Raw genomic sequence first — 26911 nt, 5'->3', positions numbered from 1 at the left:
TTCATTACGGAACTTGGCCAAACCTTTGTAAGTAGATATTGTGCACAAAGATATTTAGTTTATATTGTATTGAATTTGCTGACTTTGTGATATCTTTTGTATTTGTGTTTTTTTTTTTTTTTTGTCTTAGTATGTTTAATACATGTAATGCTAAATTTGACCAATACAGGGCGATAATGCTACACCTTAGGTTTAGTTGTAATGAGTCAAACATAAATTGTATCCAACGTTTGATGTGGATGTTTATTTCTATATGTGTAAACATTTATAGTTCATTGTGTCAATGTAATAACACTAAACGTATTTTATTTATGTAAAATACACAATGGACATTATATAAAATACACAATTGACAATACATTTGTAAAGTATTTAAAAATATATATTTTAGTCCTACAGACTTAAATGAAGGAAACTTAGGAAAGAAAATAATGCAAAAGAAGGAACATCAATCCTCAACAAAACTTCTGGAGCTTCTGTTTCTTCATGCTGTTAACTATCTGTCTAGCTGCACACGCTGGAAACGAGTAGCGTGGGCAGAAAAATGAATTTGACAGTGCAGTGTGAAAGTGGATGCGTTTGTGTTTACCTAATTGCAAAGTAGTATTAAAAAAATATATAACCTGCGGAGGCACTATCTGACAAAACCTCTACTTTTCGATGTCCGGCCCCTAAGCCTTTGGGAAACTGCGGCCCTCTTCATGATGTAGTTGAATAGCCCTAATGTACAGCATTTACCTTGGAGAGTAGACTTCTATAGTATCTCCTTCCAGATGCTTCTCCATAGTTTTCATTAGATCTTGGAAAGCCCTTTGCTTGGAATTAGACTAATTCTGCTTCAGTAGTGTGCAGATTTACAGCTAAACATAGTTCAGTTCAGTTTCAGTTTATTACGAACATGCATACGATACAATGTAATGCATCACACGATTCCAGTTGTTTCATTACAGCACGTCTGAAAAGGAGTAGGAAGAAGCAGAGCTTATTTAATCCTACCCCCTTTTCATACCATAGCAATTTTAGCCAATTTCCTTGTTCTCTGTAACAGAACAGTGAACAAATAAATAATATACCATAGTAAGCAAACAAATATTAAATACATAAATAATCTTTGTCTCAATAATAAAAAAAAAGGGTTCAAGATGTTCATAATTCTTGTTCTGTGTACTTTGTGAACTCTTGTAGTTAGAACCGTCTCTTAAACTGAATCATATTGGTGCTTTGTTTGATTTCTTTGGTTAATCCGTTCCATAATTTAATACCACATAGTGATATACTAAAGATTTTAAGTGTTGTACGAGCATACAAATGTTTTGGAATTAGATTTTCCTCTAAGGTTATATTTATCCTCTTTTGTTAAGAAGAATTGTTGTACATTCTTGGGTAGCAGGTTATAGTTTGCGTGATACATAATTTTAGCCGTTTGCAAATGCACCAAATTGTTGAATTTCAATAATTGTGATTTAATAAAGGGTTTGTATGTTCTCTATATCCAACATTAGTACTATTCTAATTGATCTTTTTTGTCACGCAGTTAGTGAATGAAGCGCACAACTTAATTTTTTAAATTTAAAAACAAATGCAGCAATAGCGTTTATCATGAATGAAATGGAACAAATAAGTAAATCATATCTGCCCTCTTTCAACATTAAGTCATGTACAGTTCCAGTTCATTTGAGCTGTCTGGTACAGCAGTTTTATCAGTTTTAAAACAGCAAAACACAAATATATTGAAGTTTTTATTTCTTTAATTCCTTAATATAATCCACTTATTTACTCAGCCATCCCCTAAACACTAACTTTCTTCCTTTACATGGCTCTAAAAACAAAGTTATGTCCACCTCTGGCTATATTCTAATGCTGGCTAGTGAGACCGGATGTTTTGGTCGGATATTCCGAGGTTCACCGTGATATTCGTAATATCACGTGGGGAGGCTTGGAGCATAATTTTTTTTTACTCATGACCTAATGCAGTGTTTTTCAACCACTGTGTGCCGTGGGAGATTATCTAATTTCACCTATTTGGGTTAAAAATATTTTTTGCAAACCATTAATTATAGTCTGCAAATGGTGTGTTGTTGTTGAGTGTCGGTGCTGTCTAGAGCTCGGCAGAGTAACCGTGTAATACTTTTCCATATCAGTAGGTGGCAGCAGGTAGCTAATTGCTTTGTAGATGTCGGAAACAGCGGGAGGCAGCGTGCAGGTAAAGTGTCTAATGCTTAAACCAAAAATAAACAAAAGGGTGAGTGCCCCTAAGAAAAGGCATAGAAGCTTAGGGAAGGCTATGCAGAATGAAACTAAAACTGAACTGGCTACAAAGTAAACAAAAACAGAATGCTGGACGACAGCAAAGACTTACTGTGAAGCAAAGCTGGCGTCCACAAAGTACATCCGAACATGACATGACAATCAACAATGTCCCCACCACAAAGAAGGATAAAAACAACTAAAATATTCTTGATTGCTAAAACCAAGTACAAACCCTGTTTCCATATGAGTTGGGAAATTGTGTTAGATGTAAATATAAACGGAATACAATGATTTGTAAATCATTTTCAACCCACATTCAGTTGAATATGCTACAAAGACAACATATTTGATGTTCGAACTGATAAACTTTTTTTTTTTTGCTAATAATCATTAACTTTAGAATTTGATGCCAGCAACACGTGACAAAGAAGTTGGGAAAGGTGGCAATAAATACTGATAAAGTTGAGGAATGCTCATCAAACACTTATTTGGAACATCCCACAGGTGTGCAGGCTAATTGGGAACAGGTGGGTGCCATGATTGGGTATAAAAACAGCTTCCCAAAAAATGCTCAGTCTTTCACAAGAAAGGATGGGGGCGAGGTACACCCCTTTGTCCACAACTGCGTGAACAAATAGTCAAACAGTTTAAGAACAACGTTTCTCAAAGTGCAATTGCAAGAAATTTAGGGATTTCAACATCTACGGTCCATAATATCATCAAAAGGTTCAGAGAATCTGGAGAAATCACTCCACGTAAGCGGCATGGCCGGAAACCAACATTGAGTGACCGTGACCTTCGATCCCTCAGATGGCACTGTATCAAAAACCGACATCAATCTCTAAAGGATATCACCACATGGGCTCAGGAACACTTCAGAAAACCACTGTCATTAAATACAGTTTGTCGCTACATCTGTAAGTGCAAGTTAAAGCTCTACTATGCAAAGCGAAAGCCATTTATCAACAACATCCAGAAACGCCGCTGGCTTCTCTGGGCCCGAGGTCATCTAAGATGGACTCATGCAAAGTGGAAAAGTGTTCTGTGGTCTGACGAGTCCATATTTCAATTTTTTTTTGGAAATATTCGACATCGTGTCATCCGGACCAAAGGGGAAGCGAACCATCCAGACTGTTATCGACGCAAAGTTGAAAAGCCAGCATCTGTGATGGTATGGGGGTGTATTAGTGCCCAAGACATGGGTAACTTACACATCTGTGGAGGCACCATTAATGCTGAAAGGTACATACAGGTTTTGGAACAACATATGCTGTCATCAAAGCGCCGTCTTTTTCATGGACGCCTCTGCTTATTTTAAAGTTAAGTTAAAGTTAAAGTACCAATGATTGTCACACACACACTAGGTGTGGCGAAATTATTCTCTGCATTTGACCCATCACCCTTGATCACCCCCTGGGAGGTGAGGGGAGCAGTGGGCAGCAGCGGTGGCCGCGCCCGGGAATCATTTTGGTGATTTAACCCCCAATTCCAACCCTTGATGCTGAGTGCCAAGCAGGGAGGTAATGGGTCCCATTTTTATAGTCTTTGGTATGACTCGGCCGGGGTTTGAACTCACAACCTACCGATCTCAGGACGGACACTCTAACCACTAGGCCATTTCAGCAAGACAATGCCAAGCCACATTCAGCACGTGTTACAACAGCGTGGCTTCGTAAAAAAAGAGTGCGGGTACTTTCCTGGGCCGCCTGCAGTCCAGACCTGTCTCCCATCGAAAATGTGTGGCGCATTATGAAGCGCAAAATACGACTGCGGAGACCCCGGACTGTTGAACGACTGAAGCTCTACATAAAACAAGAATGGGAAAGAATTCCACTTTCAAAGCTTCAACAATTAGTTTCCTCAGTTCCCAATCGTTTATTGAGTGTTGTTAAAAGAAAAGGTGAACATGCCCTTTCCCAACTACTTTGTCACGTGTTGCAGCCATGAAATTCTGAGTTAATTATTATTTGCAAAAAAAAAAAAGTTTATGAGTTTGAACATCAAACATCTTGTCTTTGTAGCATATTCAACTGAATATGGGTTGAAAAGGATTTGCAAATCATTGTATTCCGTTTATATTTACATTTACATCTAACACAATTTCCCAACTCAAATGGAAACGGGGTTTGTAAAAACATTTTATTCTTGTAATGGTTTAGCGTCGCATACACTGAAGGTTGCACTTCATCCTCCGAACAACAGGTGGCAGTAATGCTCCTTGTTTACAGGCGCTCGGCGCTATTTACAATCAAAGAAGAAGCGGGCCACGAAAGTATGATCACGCGACAGTTTTCAAAATGGTAAACATTTAATGTCGATAAAGTTGTTGTTTGCAATTATTGTGGCAACGCAGAGCTAAATCAAAGTGTACATGTCCATCTTTACAACATTTAGTCCTTCATGAAAGAATACCGCGGCGCCTAAAACGGTTAGCATGTAGCTATCGGCTAGCTATATTTTTAGCATGCTAGCATCAGCTGTTATTCTCGTTGACAAATGAGCAGTAAACGTTTACGAAATGAGGTTAACACGGTGCAGTAATTTGTTTAAACGTGTTTCTTAACGTTGGCTGTGTGTTGAACGTCAGGGTACTCAAGTGAAAGACGTCTTCATCAGCCCTGACGCCCCTAAGACGCTCCTGCTGGACAAACATGCTGACTACATAGCTGCCTATGGCTGCAAAAAGGACGACTATGTGAGTAAACGTTAAATAGGACGCACCGGTTGTTAACGAGTGCTGTTATACTTCTTTATCAAGGGTTGGAATTAGAGGTTGAATCTAGGGCTGGGCGATATGGCCTTTTTTTTTTTTAAATCTCATATTTTTAGGCCATATCGCGATACACGATATATATCTCGATATTTTGCCTTAGCCTTGAATGAACACTTGATGCATACAATCACAGCAGTATGATGATTCTATGTGTCTACATCAGTGGTTCTTAACCTGGGTTCAATCGAACCCTAGGGATTCGGTGAGTCAGGCTCAGGGGGCGGAGGTCAAGACACGCCCGACTCATCGTGTAAATAAAAACTTCTCCCTATCGGCGTATTACGGATACGGCAACAGCAGAAGTCAGACTGATTTGCAGGTGTGTAATTTGTTGTGAGTTTATGCACTGTGTTGGTTTTGTTCTTTGAACAAGGTGATGTTCATGCACGGTTCATTTTGTGCACCAGTAAAAAAAACATGGTAACACTTTAGTATGGGGAACATATTCACCATTAATAAGTTGCTTATTAACATGCAAATTAGTAACATATTGGCTCTTAACTAGTCATTAAGTACTTATTAATGCCTTGTTCTGCATGGCCTTATTATAACCCAAACCCTCTAACCCTGGCCCTAACCAAATAACTCTAAATTAAGTCTTTGTTACTTAGAATATGTTCCCTTAGTGTCCAAAAAACTCTAAATTAAGTCTTTGTTACTTAGAATATGTTCCCCTCGTGTCCAAAAAACTCTAAATTAAGTCTTTGTTACTTAAAATATGTTCCCCTAGTGTTCCAAAAACTTTAAATTAAGTGACACGTCACTTCCTGTCAATGAGAAAGGACGCAAAAGAAAAAGGCTCCGATTCTGCTACCGGAGTTTTTGTTAAATCTGAAGATTTTGACCACTGATTTGTGATCACAGCCACAGGAGAGTCACCTGGCATCTTCGATCTGATATTGGTCAGTTGAGAGGCACAGAAACGCTGAAATAAGGCGAGTTGGAAGAGCCGTTAGCCTCAAGCCAACGGCGCCTTGCCGCAGTTCAAAGCGGTTGCCTGGCAACCGAAAGCTACGGCGAGTTTACAGCTGTTTTAAAGTGATTCCGACGTCGCAGAGTGATATAAGTTGACAGGCTGACACCCAAAATTGATCTCTGAACGGCGCAAGGTACGAAATTGTTGAAAAAACAAGTGAAAAGTACCGCAAGTTGCTAAAGAAGTAACTGCCGCTAAGACATAAGAGGCACTGACGTCATCGACTGCCGCGATGAAAAAAGGTAGAGGAAAGACTGAACAAGATTTGAGGCTGGACACAGGACATGATGGGATGCAAGAATGGATACAAAAAATACTCCATGATTTTAAAGAAGAAATGAAAGAAGAATGGAAGTACATGATGGAGGGATGGAAAGAAGAAATGAAAGAAATGAAAGAAGAACACAGACAAGATGTGAAAAGTCTGCAGCAATGTATAGAAAGTCTGCAATCTGACAAAACCATCAGAAAAAATGAAGCCACTGAAATGGGCAAACAAATAAAGATCCTTCAAGAAGACAACAACATGCTGAAGAATATCATAGATGGAATGGATCAGGATAAACGGATGAATGATATCATCGTGACAGGGCACCGAATTAAACCAAGATCCTATGCGAAAGCTGTGAATAATGAAGGTGAACCAGATGAAATGGATATGGTCTCAGCAGAACAGCAAGTGGTCAACTTTCTGCAATCAAAAGAAATTGAAATTGACATTAATACCATCGAAACATGCATCCCACTGAACGGAAGAAACAACAACGCCACTCCAGTCGTGCTCGTGAAACTTGTAAACAGAAAATCTAAAATGGCATTGCTGAGACAGGGAAAGAAGCTGAAGGGAACAAATGTGTACATGAATGAGCATCTCACAAAACGTAATGCTGGAATTGCCAAGAAAGCACGCGACTTGAGAAAGCAGGGAAAAATCCAGGGAACGTGGAGCGCCAACTGTAAAATCTACATCAAGCTGAATGGAGGTCCAGAAGCAAGAGTACTTGCTGTCCAAGACATCAAGGACCTGGACAATTTTTAAAGTTTACACAGCTTCCACAACAACGATGATAATGAACTCTGACAGAAAACAAGCACCTAAATTCAGCATCAACACTACTATGTTCCAAGGAACGACTAAACAAGAGGACCTAGATTCAGGATTGCATCCACCTACACTTATAGAGATTATTGAAACAACATCAAAGATTGTTGAACAAGAAAACATGGAACTAAAAAATTTCTGCAACAAAGATCATAAAAACCAGGATTTGGAAAATGATATAGATCCAGATACAAATTTTTTCTCCCACTTCAGTAATAATTGTTTTTATTATACAGATGATCAATATAACAGCAACATTAAATGTGATAACAAATTGTCAATTATTCATTTTAATAGCAGAAGCTTGTATGCAAACTACAACAATATTAAGAACTTTTTGGAACACATCAACGAACCCTTCAAAGTCATTGCTGTCACGGAAACATGGATTGATGATAAAAAAGGAATAGATTTTGATCTGGATGGATATGAACTAAACTACATCAACAGAAACAACAAAAATGGAGGAGGAGTAGCTGTGTACGTGATGAAGAACCTGAACTACAAAGTGGTAAAAAACATGTCATTTGCTATAGATAATATTTTAGAATGTATAACAATTGAAATATGTCAGGAAAAAAGCAAAAACATATTCATCAGTTGTATATATAGATCACCTAAGTCAAGTATAGAAACATTTGAAGAATGGATCAAGGCTACTTACATGGACAATGGGCAAAGAATAATTTTCCTATGTGGTGACTTTAATATTGACTTATTGAACCCTAACAAGCAAAAGTCTATTGATGACTTCATTGATACAATGTACAGCATCAGTTTATATCCTAAAATCACAAAGCCAAGCAGAATTACAGGACACTGTGCCACGCTTATTGATAATATTTTTACCAATGATTTTGATAATAACACTACAAGTGGTCTACTTATAACCGATGTTAGTGATCATCTGCCAGTTTTTACAATATATGATGGAAACTACAAGAAGAATATGGAAGACAAAAGGACATTTCGAAGACTGTGCACAGAGAAGAGGATGATTGCTTTCAAAATTGAGCTACAAAAGCAAGATTGGGACAATGTGTACAATGAAAATGAGGTTGATGAAGCATATGAACATTTCTTAAACAAGTTCATAATACTTTATAACAAACATTGTCCATGGATACAACTCAGTAATAAGCAGAGAAAGAATAATCAACCATGGATGACAAAAGGATTAAAAAATGCTTGTAAGAAGAAGAATACACTATATAGGAAATTTATAGCACAAAGAACTACAGAGGCAGAAATTAAGTACAAAAAGTATAAAAACAAGTTAACATACATACTACGATTATGTAGAAAAGAATATTACAGTGAATTATTGGACAAGAACAAAACTAATATGAGAGCAACATGGGGCATCCTCAATAGCATTATTAAAAATGGCACTAAGAGGGACTACCCTCAATACTTCTTAGACGGAAATAAAAAAAATGACAACATAAAGGAAGTAGTTGAAAGCTTCAATAATTATTTTGTAAATATTGGACCAAAATTGGAAGAAAGGATTCCAGACCCAGTTTCAATTGAGGACTATAATGATACCATAGAGCGAAATCCCAACTCCATGTTCCTCAGTAATGTGACACAGGAGGAAATAGTTACAATCGTGAAAAAATGTAAATCCAAGACTTCAACTGATTGTAATGAAATTGATATGGAAACGATAAAAAAGGTTATTGAAGAGATCTCAGGACCATTAATGTATATTAGTAACCTATCATTTCAAACAGGTACATTTCCAAACAAAATGAAAATAGCTAAAGTTGCACCAATTTACAAGACTGGCGACAAACATCAATTTACAAACTATAGACCTGTTTCCTTACTTCCACAATTTTCTAAAATCATTGAAAAACTGTTCAATAACAGATTAGAGAGTTTCATAAATAAAAATAGAATACTCGAAGAAAATCAATATGGATACAGAGCTAATGTTTCAACTTCGATGGCTTTAATTGAAATTACAGAAGAAATTACCAATGCTATAGATAATAAAAAATGTGCGGCAGCAGTTTTTATGGATCTAACTAAAGCATTTGACACAATTAATCACAATATTTTAATCAAAAAACTAGAACGATATGGCATCAGAGGGTTAGTCTTAAACTGGATAAGAAGTTATCTAATGAACAGGAAACAATACGTGAAGGTAGGCGAACACACCTCTACAACGCTAAATATATCCTGTGGTGTACCTCAGGGATCAATACTAGGACCTAAATTATTCAATCTATATATAAATGACATTTGTAAAGTTACAAAAGATTTAAAGTTAGTATTATTTGCGGATGATACAACAGCGTTTTGTTCAGGAGAGAATACACAGAAGATACTACAAATAATAACAGAAGAAATTAACAAATTAAAAAGATGGTTTGACAAAAACAGACTATCGTTGAATCTCAGTAAAACTAAAATAATGCTATTTGGTAACAGTAGAAGAGAAAGTCAAACACAAATACAAATAGACGGAATAGAAATTGAAAGAGTAAATGAAACCAAATTTCTAGGTATAATGATTGATGATAAATTGAACTGGAAATCTCACGTAAAAAATATACAACATAAAGTAGCAAGAAACACGTCAATAATGAATAAAGCAAAACATGTTCTAGACAAAAAATCACTTCATATTCTCTACTGCTCACTAGTGTTACCATATCTGAGTTATTGTGCAGAAATATGGGGAAATAATTACAAAAGTACACTTCATTCATTAACGGTGTTACAAAAAAGATCAGTTAGAATAATACATAATGTTGGATATAGAGAACACACAAATCCTTTATTTATTGAATCAAAGATTCTGAAATTCTACGACATAGTGAATTTGCAAACAGCTAAAATTATACACAAAGCAAACTATAACCTGCTACCCAAGAATATACAACAATTCTTCTCAAAAAAAGAGGAGAAATATAATCTTAGAGAGAAATGTAATTTAAAACATTTGTATGCACGTACAACACTTAAGACCTTCAGTATATCAGTATGTGGAATTAAATTATGGAATGGATTAAGCAAAGCAATCAAACAATGTACTAATATGATCCACTTCAAGAAACTCTTCAAACTTAAAGTGTTTACAAAGTACAAAGAAGAAGAACCATGATAAACATTCTGAATTTATTTAACTCATCCATTCTTTCATTCTTTCACTCACAAAATAATCTTACTTATCTCAACATATGAAATGTAACTTACTTCACCAATTATTATTTATTTACTTATTTTATTGTGATTACTTATGGAGTATATTGTGAATAAATTGAGAACAGGAAGTGAACAAAAGTTTTAGCAACTGTCATGTAAAAGAAAAGGGGTAGGATTAAATAAGCTTTGCTTCTTCCTACTCCTTTTCGAACATGTTGAAAAGAGAAACTGGAGATTGTGATGTATCATGTTGTATACTTGCATGTTCGAAATAAACTCAAACTCAACTCAACTCAACTTAGAATATGTTCCCCTAGTGTCCAAAAAACTCTAAATTAAGTCCATCCATCCATCCATTTTCTACCGCTTATTCCCTTTGGGGTCGCGGGGGGCGCTGGAGCCTATCTCAGCTACAATCGAGCGGAAGGCGGGGTACACCCTGGACAAGTCGCCACCTCATCGCAGGGCCAACACAGATAGACAGACAACATTCACACTCACATTCACACACTAGGGCCAATTTTTAGTGTTTCCAATCAACTTATCCCCAGGTGCATGTCTTTGTAAGTCTTTGTTACTTAGAATATGTTCCCCTAGTGTCCAAAAATCTCTAAATTAAGTCTTTGTTACTTAGAATATGTTCCCTTAGTGTCCAAAAAACTCTAAATTAACTCTGTGTTACTTAGAATATGTTCCCCATACTAAAGTGTTACCAAAAACATATAACTTCGTCTTGAATTTGGAAAAAAAACATTTTATTTTTCACTAAAGAAGGGTTTGGTGAATGCGCATATGAAACTGGTGGGGTTCAGTACCTCCAACAAGGTTAAGAACCACTGGTCTACATTAAAACATTCTTCTTCATACTGCATTAATATATGCTTATTTTAAACTTTCAGGCAGAGAAGGAAATCACAACTAAGTCAATTTACCAAAACTGTATTTATTAAACAGTTATTAAGCAGTGGCACAAACATTCATGTCATTTCCAAAACAAAGTGCAAGAATGTCAGAGACATTTTTAAAACAAGCGATTAGTTTAAAACTTGATGTCACACAAGATATTTCAATAAGTGTCAAATAAAAATGAGCTGCATAATAGGAAATCAAATAGTGTTCGTCCTTCGCTATGTGGTAGGTTCCTGCGGACATTATCTCCTTTTGTTGACTCTTTTTATCATACGGTGTTGATCTGGAACTAGTTGCCTCGGTATTTTGATGGTGTGGGCGTGTGGCACCGAACGGAGTAGGGCTGCAACTAACGATTAATTTGATAATCGATTAATCTGTCGATTATTACTTTGATTAATCGATTAATAATCGGATAAAATAGACAAACTACATTTCTATCCTTTCCAGTATTTTATTGAAAAAAAAAACCAGTATACTGGCACCATACTTATTTTGATGATTGTTTCTCAGCTGTTTGTACATGTTGCAGTTTATAAATAAAGGTTTATAAACAAAATAAAAATAATTGCCTCTGCGCATGCGTATAGCATAGATCCAACGAATCGATGACTAAATTAATCGCCAACTATTTTTATAATCGATTTTAATCGATTTAATCGATTAGTTGTTGCAGCCCTAATGCGGAGTAAGCACTCTTCATTCTCTAGCAGGTGACTTTTCAAATGAAGCTACATATTAGCAGTAATGCTACTTTTTGTAGAAACGCTTTCGCCCCACACTTGACAAATTACGGTTGTCTGTTCGACATATTCCCACTTGAAGCCAAGCCACCTGCTGTTTTTCTTGGGAATTAATTATTCCTTCATTTGTTACCAGATTCGCACCTTCTTTCTCTCGTATTACCACTCGCATCACAGCTAACTTTAGCCATGCTGCTACCTCTCTGCTTAACGAGGGCGTATACGTATGTGACGTATGATGTGACAGTATGTGATGTGTGTAAGAAGGTGCACTTGTTGTCTGTGAGAAGGAGAGATAAGACAGAGTGAGAAGAGCCTGTAGTGTAATGCCAGCAGCTAAAAGCAACTGCGTGAGAACTTATACTCGAATATCACGGTATAGTCATTTTCTATATCGCACAGAGACAAACCCGCGATATATCGCCCAGCCCTAGTTGAATCACCAAAAATGATTCCCGGGCGCAGCCACCGCTGCTGCTCACTGCTCCCCACACCTCCCAGGGGGTGATCAAGGGTGATGGGTCAAATGCAGAGGATAATTTCGCCACACCTAGTGTGTGTGGGACAATCATTGGTACTTTAACTTAACTTTATCAGCGCAGTATGTGGATGTGTGCGCTATGCAAAAACTGCATAATAAACAAGATACTGTAAATGTGTGTCCAGGAGTACACACTGTCCGAGTATTTGCGCATGAGCGGAATCTACTGGGGTCTGACGGTGATGGACCTGATGAGTCAGCTGCCCCGCATGAACCGTCAGGAGATTGTGGACTTCATCAAATCCTGTCAGCACGAGTGTGGCGGCGTCAGCGCCAGCGTGGGCCATGACCCCCACCTGCTCTACACGCTCAGCGCCGTGCAGGTGAGGCTTGGACACACAGATCCACGCAGAGAGGTTTCACCGACTTTTTCTTCTTTGTATAAATCTCCGGAGCAGATTCTGTGCTTGTACGACAGCGTGGACGCGCTGGACGTGGACAAAGTGGTGGAGTACGTCAAAGGGCTGCAGCAAGACGACGGCTCGTTCGCGGGGGATAAATGGGGTACGAAGAATTAACGTGAGAAAGAATTGTGGTGCAGACGTGACTTTTTTTGCTGTCGTGGGTGTAAATGGTGCTTTAGGTCACCAAAAATGATTCTGCTGCTGCTCACTGCTCTCCTCACCTCCCAGGGGGTGAACAAGGGGATGTGTCGAATGCAGAGGACAAATTTCATCACACCTTGTGTGTGTGTGTGTGTGACAATCATTGGTACTTTAACTTCACTTAAACTTTACTTTTTAGAAGAGATGTCCGATAATATCGGGCTGTCGATATTATCGGACGATAAATGCTTTAAAATGTAATATCGTAAATTATCGGTATCGGTTTCAAGATTATCGGTATCGATTTCAATAAGTAAAATGTATGACTTTTTAAAACGCCGCTGTGTACACGGACATAGGGAGAAGTACAGAGCGCCAATAAACCTTAAAGACACTGCCTTTGCGTGCCGGCCCAGTCACATAATATCTACGGCTTCTCACACACACAAGTGAATGCAACGCATACTTGGTCGACAGCCATACAGGTCACACTGAGGGTGGCCGTATAAACAACTTTAACACTGTTACAAATATGCGCCACACTGTGAACCCACACCAAACAAGAATGACAAACACATTTCGGGAGAACATCCGCACCGTAACACAACATAAACACAACAGCACAAATACCCAGAACCCCTTGCAGCACTAACACTTCCGGGACACTACAATATACACCCCAGCAACCCCCCCACCTGAACCCCGCCCACCTCAACCTCCTCATGCTCTCTCAAGGAGAGCATGTCCCAAATTCCAAGCTGCTGTTTTGAGGCATGTTAAAAAAAATAATGCACTTTGTGACTTCAATAATAAATATGGCAGTGCCATGTTGGCATTTTTTTCCATAACTTGAGTTGATTTATTTTGGAAAACCTTGTTACATTGTTTAATGCATCCAGCAGGGCATCACAACAAAATTAGGCATAATAATGTGTTAATTCCACGACTGTATATATCGGTTGGTATCGGTAATTAAGAGTTGGACAATATCGGAATATCGGATATCGGCAAAAAAGCCATTATCGGACATCTCTCGTCTCAATAGTTAACGGCGTTGTAGTTTTTACCAACCTGTGGGCTCCTAATGCAACTAACTACTATTAATATTAATGCAATTTGAATGAGATCACTATATTGCCATTGTGGGATAATAAAAGTTTTGCCTATTATGTGATGGCGTAAGTGGTGCAACAGCGCCTGTTACTGGTTAAAAGGTGGTATATACCAAAAGAAATGCTCACAACTGTTAAAGCTTTTTGAGAGATAGTCCTGTGAATTACAGGTAACAAAAGTGGGTTCACCACCATTAAATGTGCATTGTGTTACAGGACACTGCAATAAAGACTTCTATAATCCACTCGCTTATTAGTGATGTGTTTAATACATTATACACATATTGTGGACACATACAACATATAAAAGCAGATTCTTTAGATAAAAAAAAATGCAACAAACCGAACAATATTGTAACATTACAACAAGATTTACCAGTGCAATATTAAAAAAACAAACTATAACTAAACAGGCTCACAGAGGCGCAAATTTAGATTTCAATGATTCCATCCTGACTCGCCGATGTTGATGGTCCCGCCCCCAATAACCAGTGAGTGAGTGTCAGTAAATCATCAATCATGATCGATCGTCAATGAACGATGATTCAGTGGGACCCGCCATTCACTTTGTAGTTTGTTAACTCGGTTTCTGATACAGCACCTGCAGCAGCACTCGCTGAACTATGACACAGCGAGTGATTAAGCTCGGGCAGGAAGTGGAAAGGAGTAGAGATGTCCGATAATGGCTTTTTTGCCAATATTCCGATATTGTCCTTCTCTTAATTACCGATTCCGATATCAACCGATACCGATATATACAATCGTAGAATTAACACATTATTATGCCTACCGTAATTTTATTGTGATGCCCCGCTGGATGCATTAACAATGTAACAAGGTTTTCCAAAATAAATCAACTCAAGTTATGGAAAAAAATGCCAACATGGCACTGCCATATTTATTATTGAAGTCACAAAGTGCATTATTTTTTTTAACATGCCTCAAAACAGCAGCTTGGAATTTGGGACATGCTCTCCTTGAGAGAGCATGAGGAAGTTGAGGTGGGCGGGGTTGGGGGGTGGGGGTAGCGGGTAGCGGGGGCTGTATATTGTAGTGTCCCGGAAGAGTTAGTGCTGAAAGGAGTTCTGGGTATTTGTTCTGTTGTGTTTATGTTGTGTTACGGTGCGGATGTTCTCCCGAAATGTGTTTGTCATTCTTGTTTGGTGTGAATTCACAGTGTGGCGCATATTTGTAACAGTGTTAAAGTTGTTTATACGGCCACCCTCAGTGTGACCTGTATGGCTGTTGACCAAGTATGCTTGCATTCACTTGTGTGTGTAAAAAGCCGTAGATATTATGTGACTGGGCCGGCCGGCAGTGCCTTTAAGGTTTATTGGCGCTCTGTACTTCTCCCTACGTCCGTGTACCACTCCGTACGGCGCCGTTTTAAAAAGTCATACATTTTACTTTTTGAAACCGATACCGATAATTTCCGATATTACATTTTAAAGCATTTATCGGCCGATAATATCGGCAGTCTGATATTATCGGACATCTCTAGAAAGGAGGGTTGATTTGAGGCAAGAAACATCCATCCATCCATCCATTTTCTACCGCTTATTCCCTTTGGGGTTGCGGGGAGCGCTGGAGCCTATCTCCGCTACAATCGGGCGGAAGGCGGGGTACACCCTGGACAAGTCTCCACCTCATCGCAGGGCCAACACAGATAGACAGACAACATTCACACTCACATTCACACAGTAGGGCCAATTTAGTGTTGCCAATCAACATATCCCCAGGTGCATGTCTTTGGAAGTGGGAGGAAGCCGGAGTACCCGAAGGGAACCCACGCAGTCACGGGGAGAACATGCAAACTTCACACAGAAAGATCCCGAGCCCGGGATTGAACCCATGACTACTCAGGACCTTCGTATTGTGAGGCAGATGCACTAACCCCTCTTCCACCGTGCTGCCCGGCAAGAAACATATTGGTTGCTATTCGTATGGGGCTAATACATTTATAAAAACTCAGACTAACAGGGGCATGATTAATTACATATTCAATGGTTTATTCTCTTAATTGGCTAGCATAGCAGGGGCGAGTCACTGACCAAGTTATTGGTGACGACAACCCGTGAGTGCTGATTCAGTAAAAAACTGGTGGGTTTTGAACGATTTGTTCATCACTCGTCCTTTTTCTTGCCTCCACAGGGGAAATAGACACACGGTTTTCCTTCTGTGCAGTGGCCACGCTCGCATTACTGGTTTGTATTTCCCTTCAATGTTCATGCATATAATGCCTCAGGTCCACTCACTTTTTTTCTCCCAAAAGTGCAAGATGGACGCGATCAACATTGACAAGGCCGTGGAGTTTGTACTGTCTTGTATGAACTTTGATGGAGGTTTCGGCTGCAGGCCAGGTTCGGAGTCTCACGCAGGCCAGGTGAGCCTCCCTCGCTCTTCTATGTAAAGGGGAACTGCACTTTTTTGGGAATTGTTCTTATCATTTACAATCCCTATGCTAGACACGAACACATATGCTTTTCTTTTTTTATGCTTTTAATTGGTAAGATACATCACGTACGAGGTGGCTAACAATGCAGCTAATGGTAGTACACTATTCCACCCATAAAACCCTCTAAAACATCCAAAAAAACACCAACAGTACTCCATTTACATCTCGTGACCTGAATATTAACCAATTATTAGCGATATTGTTGTTATAATCGCTAACACATGCAAACTATTTTTAGGTGTGATGTGATCACAGAGAGCTAACGAGCTTGTGCTGCTATATTGACATACTGAGCCGGTGAGCTCTTGCATCGCCTCAGAGATTCCATCCATCCATCCATTTTCTACCGCTTGTCCCTATTGTGAAAGTTAATTCTAGATTATAAATTAGAGATGTCCGATAATGGCTTTTTTGCCGATATCAGATATTGTCCAACTCTTAATTACCGATTCCGATATCAACCGATACCGATATATACAGTCGTGGAATTAACACATTATTATGCCTAATTTTGTTGTGATGCCCCGCTGGATGCATTAAACAATGTAACAAGGTTTTCCAAAATAAATCAACTCAAGTTATGGAAAAAAATGCCAACATGGCACTGCCATAAATATTATTGAAGTCACAAAGTGCATTATTTTTTTTAACACACCTCAAAACAGCAGCTTGGAATTTGGGACATGCTCTCCGTGAGAGAGCATGAGGAGTTTGAGGTGGGCGGGGTTGGGGGGGCGGCATGAGGGGGGGGGGGGTGTCTAGCGGGGTGTATATTGTAGCGTCCCGGAAGAGTTAGTGCTGCAAGGGGGTTCTGGGCATTTGTTCTGTTGTGTTTATGTTGTGTTACGGTGCGGATGTTCTCCCGAAATGTGTTTGTCATTCTTGTTTGGTGTGGGTTCACAGTGTGGCGCATATTTGTAACAGTGTTAAAGTTGTTTATACGGCCCCCCAGTGTGACCTGTATGGCTGTTGACCAAGTATGCTTGCATTCACTTGTGTGTGTGAAAAGCCGTAGATATTATGTGAATGGGCCGGCACGCAAAGGCAGTGCCTTTTAAGGTTTATTGGCGCTCTGTACTTCTCCCTACGTCCGTGTACACAGCGGTGTTTTAAAAAGTCATACATTTTACTTTTTGAAACCGATACCGATAATTTTGAAACAGATACCGATAATTTCCGATATTACATTTTAAAGCATTTATCGGCCAATAAGATACTATTATCGGACATCCCTATTATAAATCATCCATTTTACTGGGATAGTAAAAGGTTGTGGCCATAAACCGAGAAGTTGGTAAATTTGACACTCAACTTAGACCCGGAGATGGCGAGAAAGACACGAAAATTGTTTGCGGCCACCTTTTTTAAAATGTAACCCTTCGTGAGTATTATGATTGAGTCTTCATTTAAACGGTAAGATATGAACATCCCATCAGTCTGCATCATACTGAGAACAGACATTGTCGAGTGTTTATTATGTTTGTGGTTTGTATTTCTTGTTTAGTACTCGGTGAAGTGAATTATATTTATATAGCGCTTTTCTCTAGTGACTCAAAGCGCTTTTACATAGTGAAACCCAATATCTAAGTTACATTTAAACCAGTGTGGGTGGCACTGGGAGCAGGTGGGTGAAGTGTCTTGCCCAAGGACACAACGGCAGTGACTAGGACGGCGGAAGCGGGGATCGAACCTGGAACCCTCAAGTTGCTGGCACGGCCATTCTACCAACTGAGCTATACCGCCCCAACTCAGCAATACTGCTACATGATGCTTAGTGTGTCACCAAAGCTCGATCTGTTTAGCACACAGCTTCAAAACTTGTAGATCATCCTCCTTATATTCAGGCTCAAAAATATAAGATTCTGAATCGTTATTTGTCCGTAAATAGTTTTTGTTGGCTCTCATGAAGTCTGCCGTGAGTAGGAGTAGATGTAGAAAAGAAAACGTTGTGATGTGTTTGTGAAATGAATGCGCTGCTGTATGCTTAAAATGACCAACACATGTAAATATTACATGTTATTATGAATGTGCCTGTTACTACATTTCATATATACTTACAGTGTGTATATAAAAAATTGATGGAGGTTTTTTAGAGAGCTGTTTTGGCACAATGGAGCGACTCCCATTGGCTTCATTGTTAGCCGACTGTTGCTAACTTTTATTTACGAGTTAGAATACATAAAAAAGAAAAACATACTGTATGTGTTCTTGTGCCACATAAGGATTGTGAATGATAGGGAAAAACATTTAATTTCCCCTTTAAGAATCCAACTGTTCTTTGCTGTTTCTGCCAGATATACTGCTGTACGGGCTTCTTGTCTCTGACGGGGCAGCTGCACCAGCTCAATGCAGACCTGTTGGGTTGGTGGCTCTGTGAGAGGCAGCTGCCCTCTGGAGGTCTCAATGGGCGCCCCGAGAAGGTTAGATAATAAATACTTCACTAACTTTTACACACACCTCATTTATGGACTACAGCTGTTCTTATCCTTTGCATGGATTTTGTGTCGTCGGCTGGCTGCACGAACTTACAACCACTTAATTAGGTACACAATTGAATGAGATCCAGTACGAGAGGTGTATCTAAAATAAGAAAATGAGAATGATGGAGTTTTGCTTTAATTTACTATTACTGTGGTGTCGGGATAGAATGGTTTTTGAAAAAAATCTGAACCGCTTGGATTGTGTGTATTTTGTTTGTGTGACTAATCAGTTTGAAGTAGGGTTGTTACAATACCACAATTTCAGTCGTCGTTACAGATACCTGTGAATTTCCACGATTCTCTATATTTATACAATACCATGATAAAAATAAAATAAACCCATGTACTGAAAACAGGCTAATAAACAGGCTAAAACACATACAATTCCTGGAAAAAATGATGAAATCACCAGACTTGGAGAATGTTCAAGCAGTTGTTTAATTTTGTATTTAAAAAAAGCAGATAATAGACATGACACAAAACTATTGTAATTTCAAATGGCAACTTCCTGGCTTTAGGAAACACTACACTAAATCCATCCATCCATCCATTTTCTACCGCTTATCCCATTTGGGGTTGCGGGGGGTGCTGGAGCCTATCTCAGCGGCAAACTAAATCAAGAAAATAAATTGTGGTAGTCAGTAACGGTTTGATTTTTGGATCAAGCAGAGTGAAACATGTATCATGAAAACAAAAAACACTAACATAGCACTAGTACTTTTTTGCACCACCTCTGGCTTTTATACCCGCTTGCAGTGTCTGCGGCATAGACTTAACTAGTGACAAACTGTTTCGGGGCGGTATAGCTCGGTTGGTGGAGAGGCCGTGCCAGCAACTTGAGGGTTGCAGGTTCGATCCCCGCTTCCGCCATCCTAGTCTCTACCGTCGTGTCCTTGGGCAAGATAATTTACCCACCTGCTCCCAGTGCCACACACATTAGTTTAAATGTAACTTAGATATTGGGTTTCGCTATGTAAAAGCGCTTTTAGTCACTAGAGAAAAGCGCTATATAAATATAATTCACTTCACTTTCCTTCATCAATCTTGCTCCAACTTTCTCTGATTGTTGTTGTCAGATCAGCTGTACAGGTTGGAGTCTTGTCATGGACCATTTTCTTTCATTTCCATCACAGATTTTTAATTGGATCGAGATCCGGACTATTTGCAGGCCATGACATTGACCTTATGTATCGTTTATCAAGGAAAGTTTTTACAATTTTTGCACCATTACGAGACGTATTGTCATCTTGAAAAATGATCTCATCATCCCCAAACATCCTTTTGATTGATGGAATAAGAAAAGTGTCCAAAATGTCAACATTAAATTGTGCATTTATTAAAGTTGTAATGACAGCCATTTCTCCAGTGCCATTTCCTGACATGTTAGCCCCATCAATCAATGTTGTTATGAATTAATGACGTAGGGGAACTGCACTTTTTTGGGGAATTTTGCCTATTGTTCAGTATCATTATGAGAGACAAGAAGACAAACATTTTTTTTACGCTTTCTAACATATAAGATATGCTCATTCTTGGTGGCTAGCAATTTAGCTAATGGCAGCAATCAATTCTACTACTAAATCATTTTAAAAATGCATTCAAAAACCGTCACCATTATTTCATTTATGTTCTGTAATCTGTATAATAACCAAACTTTAGCGACATTGTTATTGTAAGTGCGAACACTGAGGAACTCTTTTTCTAGTGTACTAACACATCGGTGTGCTACGGTATTAATCGCAGAAGCTAACTATGGGAAGGGATAAGGGATAAGCTACGTCAGCACCCGAATCACATTTGAGTTTGTAATGCACAACACAATGCGATGAGACACCAATCTGTACTGACTGAAAAACATGAACAATCACATTACAGTGTCTGTAAAGTATTAGCCCACACTTCATGTTTTTTTTCCGCACAGCTAGCCACACAGCGTATGTACTGTAGTTGCAATAACACGCATGACGTGCTGCATGTATCATGATCAATATAAAGTGTGACTCACCTTTTTTCTGGTTAATTATGGGTAATCACGCCATTAATGTCGAAAATATCTTTGCTTCGAGTTCCACATTAAAAAAAAATACCAATGGTTGTCACACACACAAGGTGTGGTGAAATTAACCTCTGCATTTGACCCATCCCCTTGTTCACCCCTTAGAGGTGAGGGGAGCAGTGAGCAGCAGCGGTGGCCGCGCCCGGGAATCATTTCAGTGATTTAAACCCCCAATTCCAACCCTTGATGCTGAGTGCCAAGCAGGGAGGTAATGGGTTCCATTTTTATAGTCTTTGGTATGACTCGGCCGGGGTTTGAACTCACGACCTACCGATCTCAGAGCGGACACTCTAACCACAAGGCCACTGAGTTTTGCAGCTTCGATTCACTTTCACCTCACTCTCTGGGCTTCCGTCTGCTCTAACGTTGCACTCTTCCTTCGTACTGGCTTCTATAAGCAGCAGTTTATCCTCCATAAAGATAAGGTTGTGAATCCTCATTTGTCCAAAAATAGTCGTGTTGTTTGTTACCAAGTCTGTCATGATTAAAACACACACAAGCATTTTGTATTCAGTGACTCCCATTAGCTGCATCTTCCAAGCGTTTTTATCATCTTTAAAATCCTAAAAAATAAAATAAAAAAGACGTGTGTTATTGTCTCTTACAATGATTGGGAATAATAGACAAAACATTTTTTAAAAGTGCTCAAATTACTTCACATCAAATATTCAATTTGGAAAATCTTTTTTGGGAAGATATTCAGTTTGCCATAAAAAACTGGGGTTTGACAAAAAGGGCATAAAATATTAAAAAAAAATCACTTTATATTGACAGATAGACCTGAAGTTGATCTCGAGATTCAGGATAGGATAGGTCTTTATTGTCATTGCACAAGTACAACAAAACTTTGTTTTCAGCACAAACCTCTTCAAGATTAGACAAACAAACAGTGTACAGGGTTGCAGAACAGGAACGCTGATGGGTCGCCACAATGCGCGCCGTAAAAGATGGGGTAAAAGGTAAAACGCTGGGGAAGGATGAGTAAAAAAATATAATCTAGACTGGGCTCCTTAGGGGGCACAGTCTGGAGTAGGGAAAAAAACCTCCATAGCAAAGCACATATACATATTACAACGTACATCTCGAGATATCTAGCAACAGAGGGGAGGGAGTGCGGGGTCATGGTGGCAGGCCCCAGCTCTCAGGCGCTGACCATCCTTTCATCACCCCTATGGGATTTGCGTCGAGGGCGTTGGATTGGGGTGGTAGGGTATGTATGTGTGTGGCGTATATTTTTGTGGATGCATGTTTGTGTGTAAGCCTGCAGTGTGTCTCTGTTCCGCGGCCTTGATGTCGTGCAGTCACTAGTCCAAAGTCAACAACAACAAGTGTGTGTCCATGAGAGACAAGAAGGGAGTTTGTTGTGTTTTCGTTGCACTGTCCTTTGGGAGAGTCTCCAAGCCAGGGAAACAATCCAAGTTAGAATGTTTTGTATACGAGTGAAAATAAAACTTGCTTTTCACTCTCAATTGTCTATGACTGGTCCTCAAACCTGCGGGGCAGACAGTCCGATGTGATTCAAGCATTAAGTAAAAAATAAATATTTAATAAATGACTTTTTTTTTTTTTTTTTTTGACAAAATGACTGACCCTTTTTGAGGGGAGCCCTAAAGATATAAATATATATTGTATTGTTTTTAAATGTACACATTTTGAATTTCAATAATTAAAAAACTATTAAAATGACCCCGCACGCTTTGTTTTTTTGGTGTGCGGTCCATTGGAAAAAGTTTGGACAGTTCCAGTTTGCTGATGGGCTTGGATAAATCTAATGTTTACTGCATATAAAGAGCAAATTTGATATCATTTTAAGTGATGCAGTATGATACAGTTCTTGTATTGGACCCGAGTCCATTGTGCAGGTGTACCTAATGAATTGGTTTTGCGAGTCCATGTTATTTTCAGCGCCATTATGGAACGGTCAACAGTATTTTTTTCTGTTTTGACGTCTCTCTGCTTCAGCTTCCAGACGTGTGCTACTCCTGGTGGGTTCTCGCTTCCTTAAGAATCATCGGCAAGATTCACTGGATCGACAAGGACAAGTTGCGCAGCTTCATTTTGGCCTGCCAGGACGAGGAGACGGGAGGTTTTGCCGACCGTCCGGGAGACATGGTGAGCTTTTCTCTTGCTTTCCACCTTCCAGACAACGTTCCCTCTAAGGTGCGCACCTGCGCAATTGCGCACTGCTCACGCGTCCTCTGCGCACAGCAAATCTATGCCGCGCAAAAAATCAAATCCCACTGTAAACAAAATAAACAAATCGTTTGTTTTGTATGATTTTGCAATGCAACTGTGGGTAACAGGTGACGAAAGGCGGCCACAACAGATAAAACAATGTTTGTCAACACTTAAATTATTGTAACGTCTGTGGAGACACTTAAAGGAGGACAGGAATTCCATCGGTCCCTTTATTTAGCAAAATTGTTTGTCGGCCATAACCACACCAAAACAATGTGTAAACTAATTTTATCTAGCAAAACTGGTCGTTGTCTACCGTACAAACCAAGCCAAAAGCAACTCTTTGTCATCTGTTATATCAACAGCAGCCGCTCTCTCTCTCTCTCTCTCTCACCTGCACCAACACATACACTATGGCAATTAGCCACTGGTGCGTTTATGGCCACACAAAAAGTTGGACAGCTCCAACACTACACGTAAAGTGTACATTTCAGGTCGTTTTACTATGACTCCTCAATCAGTGTGCTTATTCTACTGTCATTTGTTAAGAATGTTATTTTTTGGATATTTATCATGAAATGATGTTACAGGACTACATAATTGCTAATAAAAATATTTATTTTACGGACCAAAAGTTAATAAACACTTCATCTCATGCAACGTGTGAATGTTTTAAGGAGAACTAAATGTGATCTCTGAAAGGGGTACACAATCTTTCCAAAGTAGGACCCCCACCCAGGCATAAAATACTATAGTGCATAGCTGATTAAAGGGGAACATTATCACCAGACCTATGTAAGCGTCAATATATACCTTGATGTTGCAGAAAAAAGACCATATTTTTTTTTTAACCGATTTCCGAACTCTAAATGGGTGAATTTTGGCGAATTAAACGCCTTTCTATTATTCGCTCTCGGAGCAATGACGTCATAACGTGACGTCACATCGGGAAGCAATCCGCCATTTTCTCAAACACATTACAAACACCTAGTCAAATCAGCTCTGTTATTTTCCGTTTTTTCGACTGTTTTCCGTACCTTGGAGACATCATGCCTCATCGGTGTGTTGTCGGAGGGTGTAACAACACGAACAGGGACGGATTCAAGTTGCACCAGTGGCCCAAAGATGCGAAAGTGGCAAGAAATTGGACGTTTGTTCCGCACACTTTACCGACGAAAGCTATGCTACGAAAGAGATGGCAAGAATGTGTGGATATCCTGCGACACTCAAAGCAGATGCATTTCCAACGATAAAGTCAAAGAAATCTGCCGCCAGACCCTCATTGAATCTGCCGGAGTGTGTGAGCAATTCAGGGACAAAGGTCCTCGGTAGCACGGCAAGCAATGGCGGCAGTTTGTTCCCGCAGACGAGCGAGCTAAACCCCCTGGATGTCTTGGCTCACACCGTCCCTTATGCCACCAAAGATGATCAAGAGAAGAATATCGACCCGAGCTTCCCTGGCCTGCTGACATGAGGGTATGTCTACAGAATATATTAATTGATGAAAATTGGGCTGTTTGCACTCTCAAAGTGCATGTTGTTGCCAAATGTATTTCATATGCTGTAAACCTAGTTCATAGTTGTTAGTTTCCTTTAATGCCAAACAAACACATACCAATCGTTGGTTAGAAGGCGATCGCCGAATTCGTCCTCGCTTTCTCCCGTTTCGCTGGCTGTCGTGTCGTTTTCGTCGGTTTCGCTTGCATACGGTTCAAACCGATATGGCTCAATAGCTTCAGTTTCTTCTTCAATTTTGTTTTCGCTACCTGCCTCCACACTACAACCATCCGTTTCAATACATGCGTAATCTGTTGAATCGCTTAAGCCGCTGAAATCCGAGTCTGAATCCGAGCTAATGTCGCTATAGCTTGCTGTTCTATGCGCCATGTTTGTTCGTATCGGCATCACTATGTGACGTCACAGGAAAATGGACGGGTGTATATAACGATGGTTAAAATCAGGCACTTTGAAGCTTTTTTTAGGGATATTGCGTGATGGGTAAAATTTTGAAAAAAACTTTGAAAAATAAAATAAGCCACTGGGAACTGATTTTTAATGGTTTTACCCCTTCTGAAATTGTGATAATGTTCCCCTTTAAAAAAATATATATATCAAAGTGGGCCAAATCACATACCGGTACATTAGAAAATAATCTCTTGAAATAGACTAGTCACTTGATTATAATAATAAGACATCTAAATTGTTATGTCAGGTTTGAGACAAATGTGCTGCTGGTATGACCACAGTGTGCACGTCTGTATTCCACTGCTCAGGGTGTTTGTGCTTTTGCTCACACACATGAAAAATTAGAGGGAACATTGCTTCCAGATGCTACATCTCATCAGTAACCTGTGTATTTTTCTTCTTTTCCTTCAGGTGGATCCTTTCCACACTCTCTTCGGAATCGCCGGCCTCTCCCTACTTGGAGACGAGCAGATTAAAGCGGTAAATCCTGTGCTGTGCATGCCGGAGGTCGTCCTGCAGAAGTTGTGTCTGCAGCCGGAGCTCCTCAGCTAGCCCCCCTCCCCATCCCCTTGGTAACTATTGCTAACGTCTTACACAGACATACAACAACAGCCACAGATGGATGTTGGCAACATTTTAATAAATAAATACGCCATCATGCAATCCATCATTCAGTCAACGGTGGAAGAACTAACTAAACATCCTGGAAAAAACATTCCTAGAAGTGTTGACTTGCTCCCGTTATCATCTCGATGCATCTGCTTTGTTTATATGCTCATTTTTGTCTCTATCAAAGGTGAACTTAGCATGCTAACCTTTAATTATGAACTGTGACCTTTGTCTTTGTCCAGAACGCATTGCGCCGTTGCACAATTCTGTGAATATGACCGTAACTTATTTGTTTATTTCACAAATAAATGTCTTATTTACTTCTCTGGGGTTTTTTTTCTTTCTGTTTTTAAACCACACTATAAAAAAAACAACAGTGTTGCAGCGCAATGATAAGGTCACAATTAAAGGGGCTTTTTGCAAACATTACACAGGAGTTAACTTTTCAATGTGTTAAAAGTAGAGATGTCCGATAATGGCTTTTTTGCCGATATCCGATTTCCGATATTGTCCAACTCTTACCGTATTTTCCGCACTATTAGCCGCACCTAAAAACCACAAATTTACTCAAAAGCTGACAGTGCGGCTTATAACCCGGTGCGCTTTATATATGGATTAATATTAAGATTCATTTTCATAAAGTTTAGGTCTCGCAACTACGGTAAACAGCCGCCATCTTTTTTCCCCGTAGAAGAGGAAGTGCTTCTTCTTCTACGCCAAGGTAAGCACCCGCCCCCATAGAAGAAGAAGTGCGCGGGTATTACGTTTCATTTCCTTTGTGTGTTTACATCTGTAAAGACCACAAAATGGCTCCTACTAAGCGACACACTGTGGTTCTAGCTTGCCATGCTAATGGCCAGAAACTTCCACCCATGGTGATATTCAAAAGGAAGACCTTGCCAAAAGAGAACTTTCCAGCCGGCGTCATCATAAAAGCTAACTCGAAGGGATGGATGGATGAAGAAAAGATGAGCGAGTGGTTAAGGAAAGTTTACGCGAAGAGGCCGGGTGGCTTTTTTCACGCAGCTCCGTCCATGTTAATATACGACTCCATGCGC

The 26911-nt window shown here is 39.5% G+C and overlaps 1 protein-coding gene across 3 annotated transcripts; it reads left to right on the top strand.

The window, feature by feature from the left end:
• The first annotated feature begins 4438 nt into the window (after positions 1 to 4438).
• rabggtb (Rab geranylgeranyltransferase subunit beta) lies at positions 4439 to 26178 on the top strand. 3 transcript variants are annotated; one of them, XM_061978916.1, is made up of 9 exons: positions 4439 to 4550; positions 4838 to 4945; positions 12579 to 12776; positions 12852 to 12957; positions 16262 to 16314; positions 16383 to 16493; positions 18860 to 18985; positions 23064 to 23213; positions 25656 to 26178. In XM_061978916.1, exons 1-9 carry the CDS (start codon positions 4548 to 4550, stop codon positions 25794 to 25796), a joined length of 996 nt encoding a protein of 331 aa, XP_061834900.1. In that variant the 5' UTR covers positions 4439 to 4547; the 3' UTR covers positions 25797 to 26178. The 3 variants fall into 3 exon arrangements, with proteins under 3 accessions (XP_061834900.1, XP_061834901.1, XP_061834902.1); XM_061978918.2 differs by lacking the exon at positions 4439 to 4550 and adding an exon at positions 4555 to 4678; XM_061978917.1 differs by lacking the exon at positions 18860 to 18985.
• The last annotated feature ends 733 nt before the right edge of the window (positions 26179 to 26911 follow it).

The sequence above is a fragment of the Nerophis lumbriciformis genome, linkage group LG19 (assembly GCF_033978685.3).
Source record: "Nerophis lumbriciformis linkage group LG19, RoL_Nlum_v2.1, whole genome shotgun sequence".
NCBI classification, from domain to species: domain Eukaryota; kingdom Metazoa; phylum Chordata; class Actinopteri; order Syngnathiformes; family Syngnathidae; genus Nerophis; species Nerophis lumbriciformis.
The sequence above is the reverse complement of the archived record's forward strand: the minus strand, read 5'-3'. Positions and strand labels throughout refer to the sequence as shown.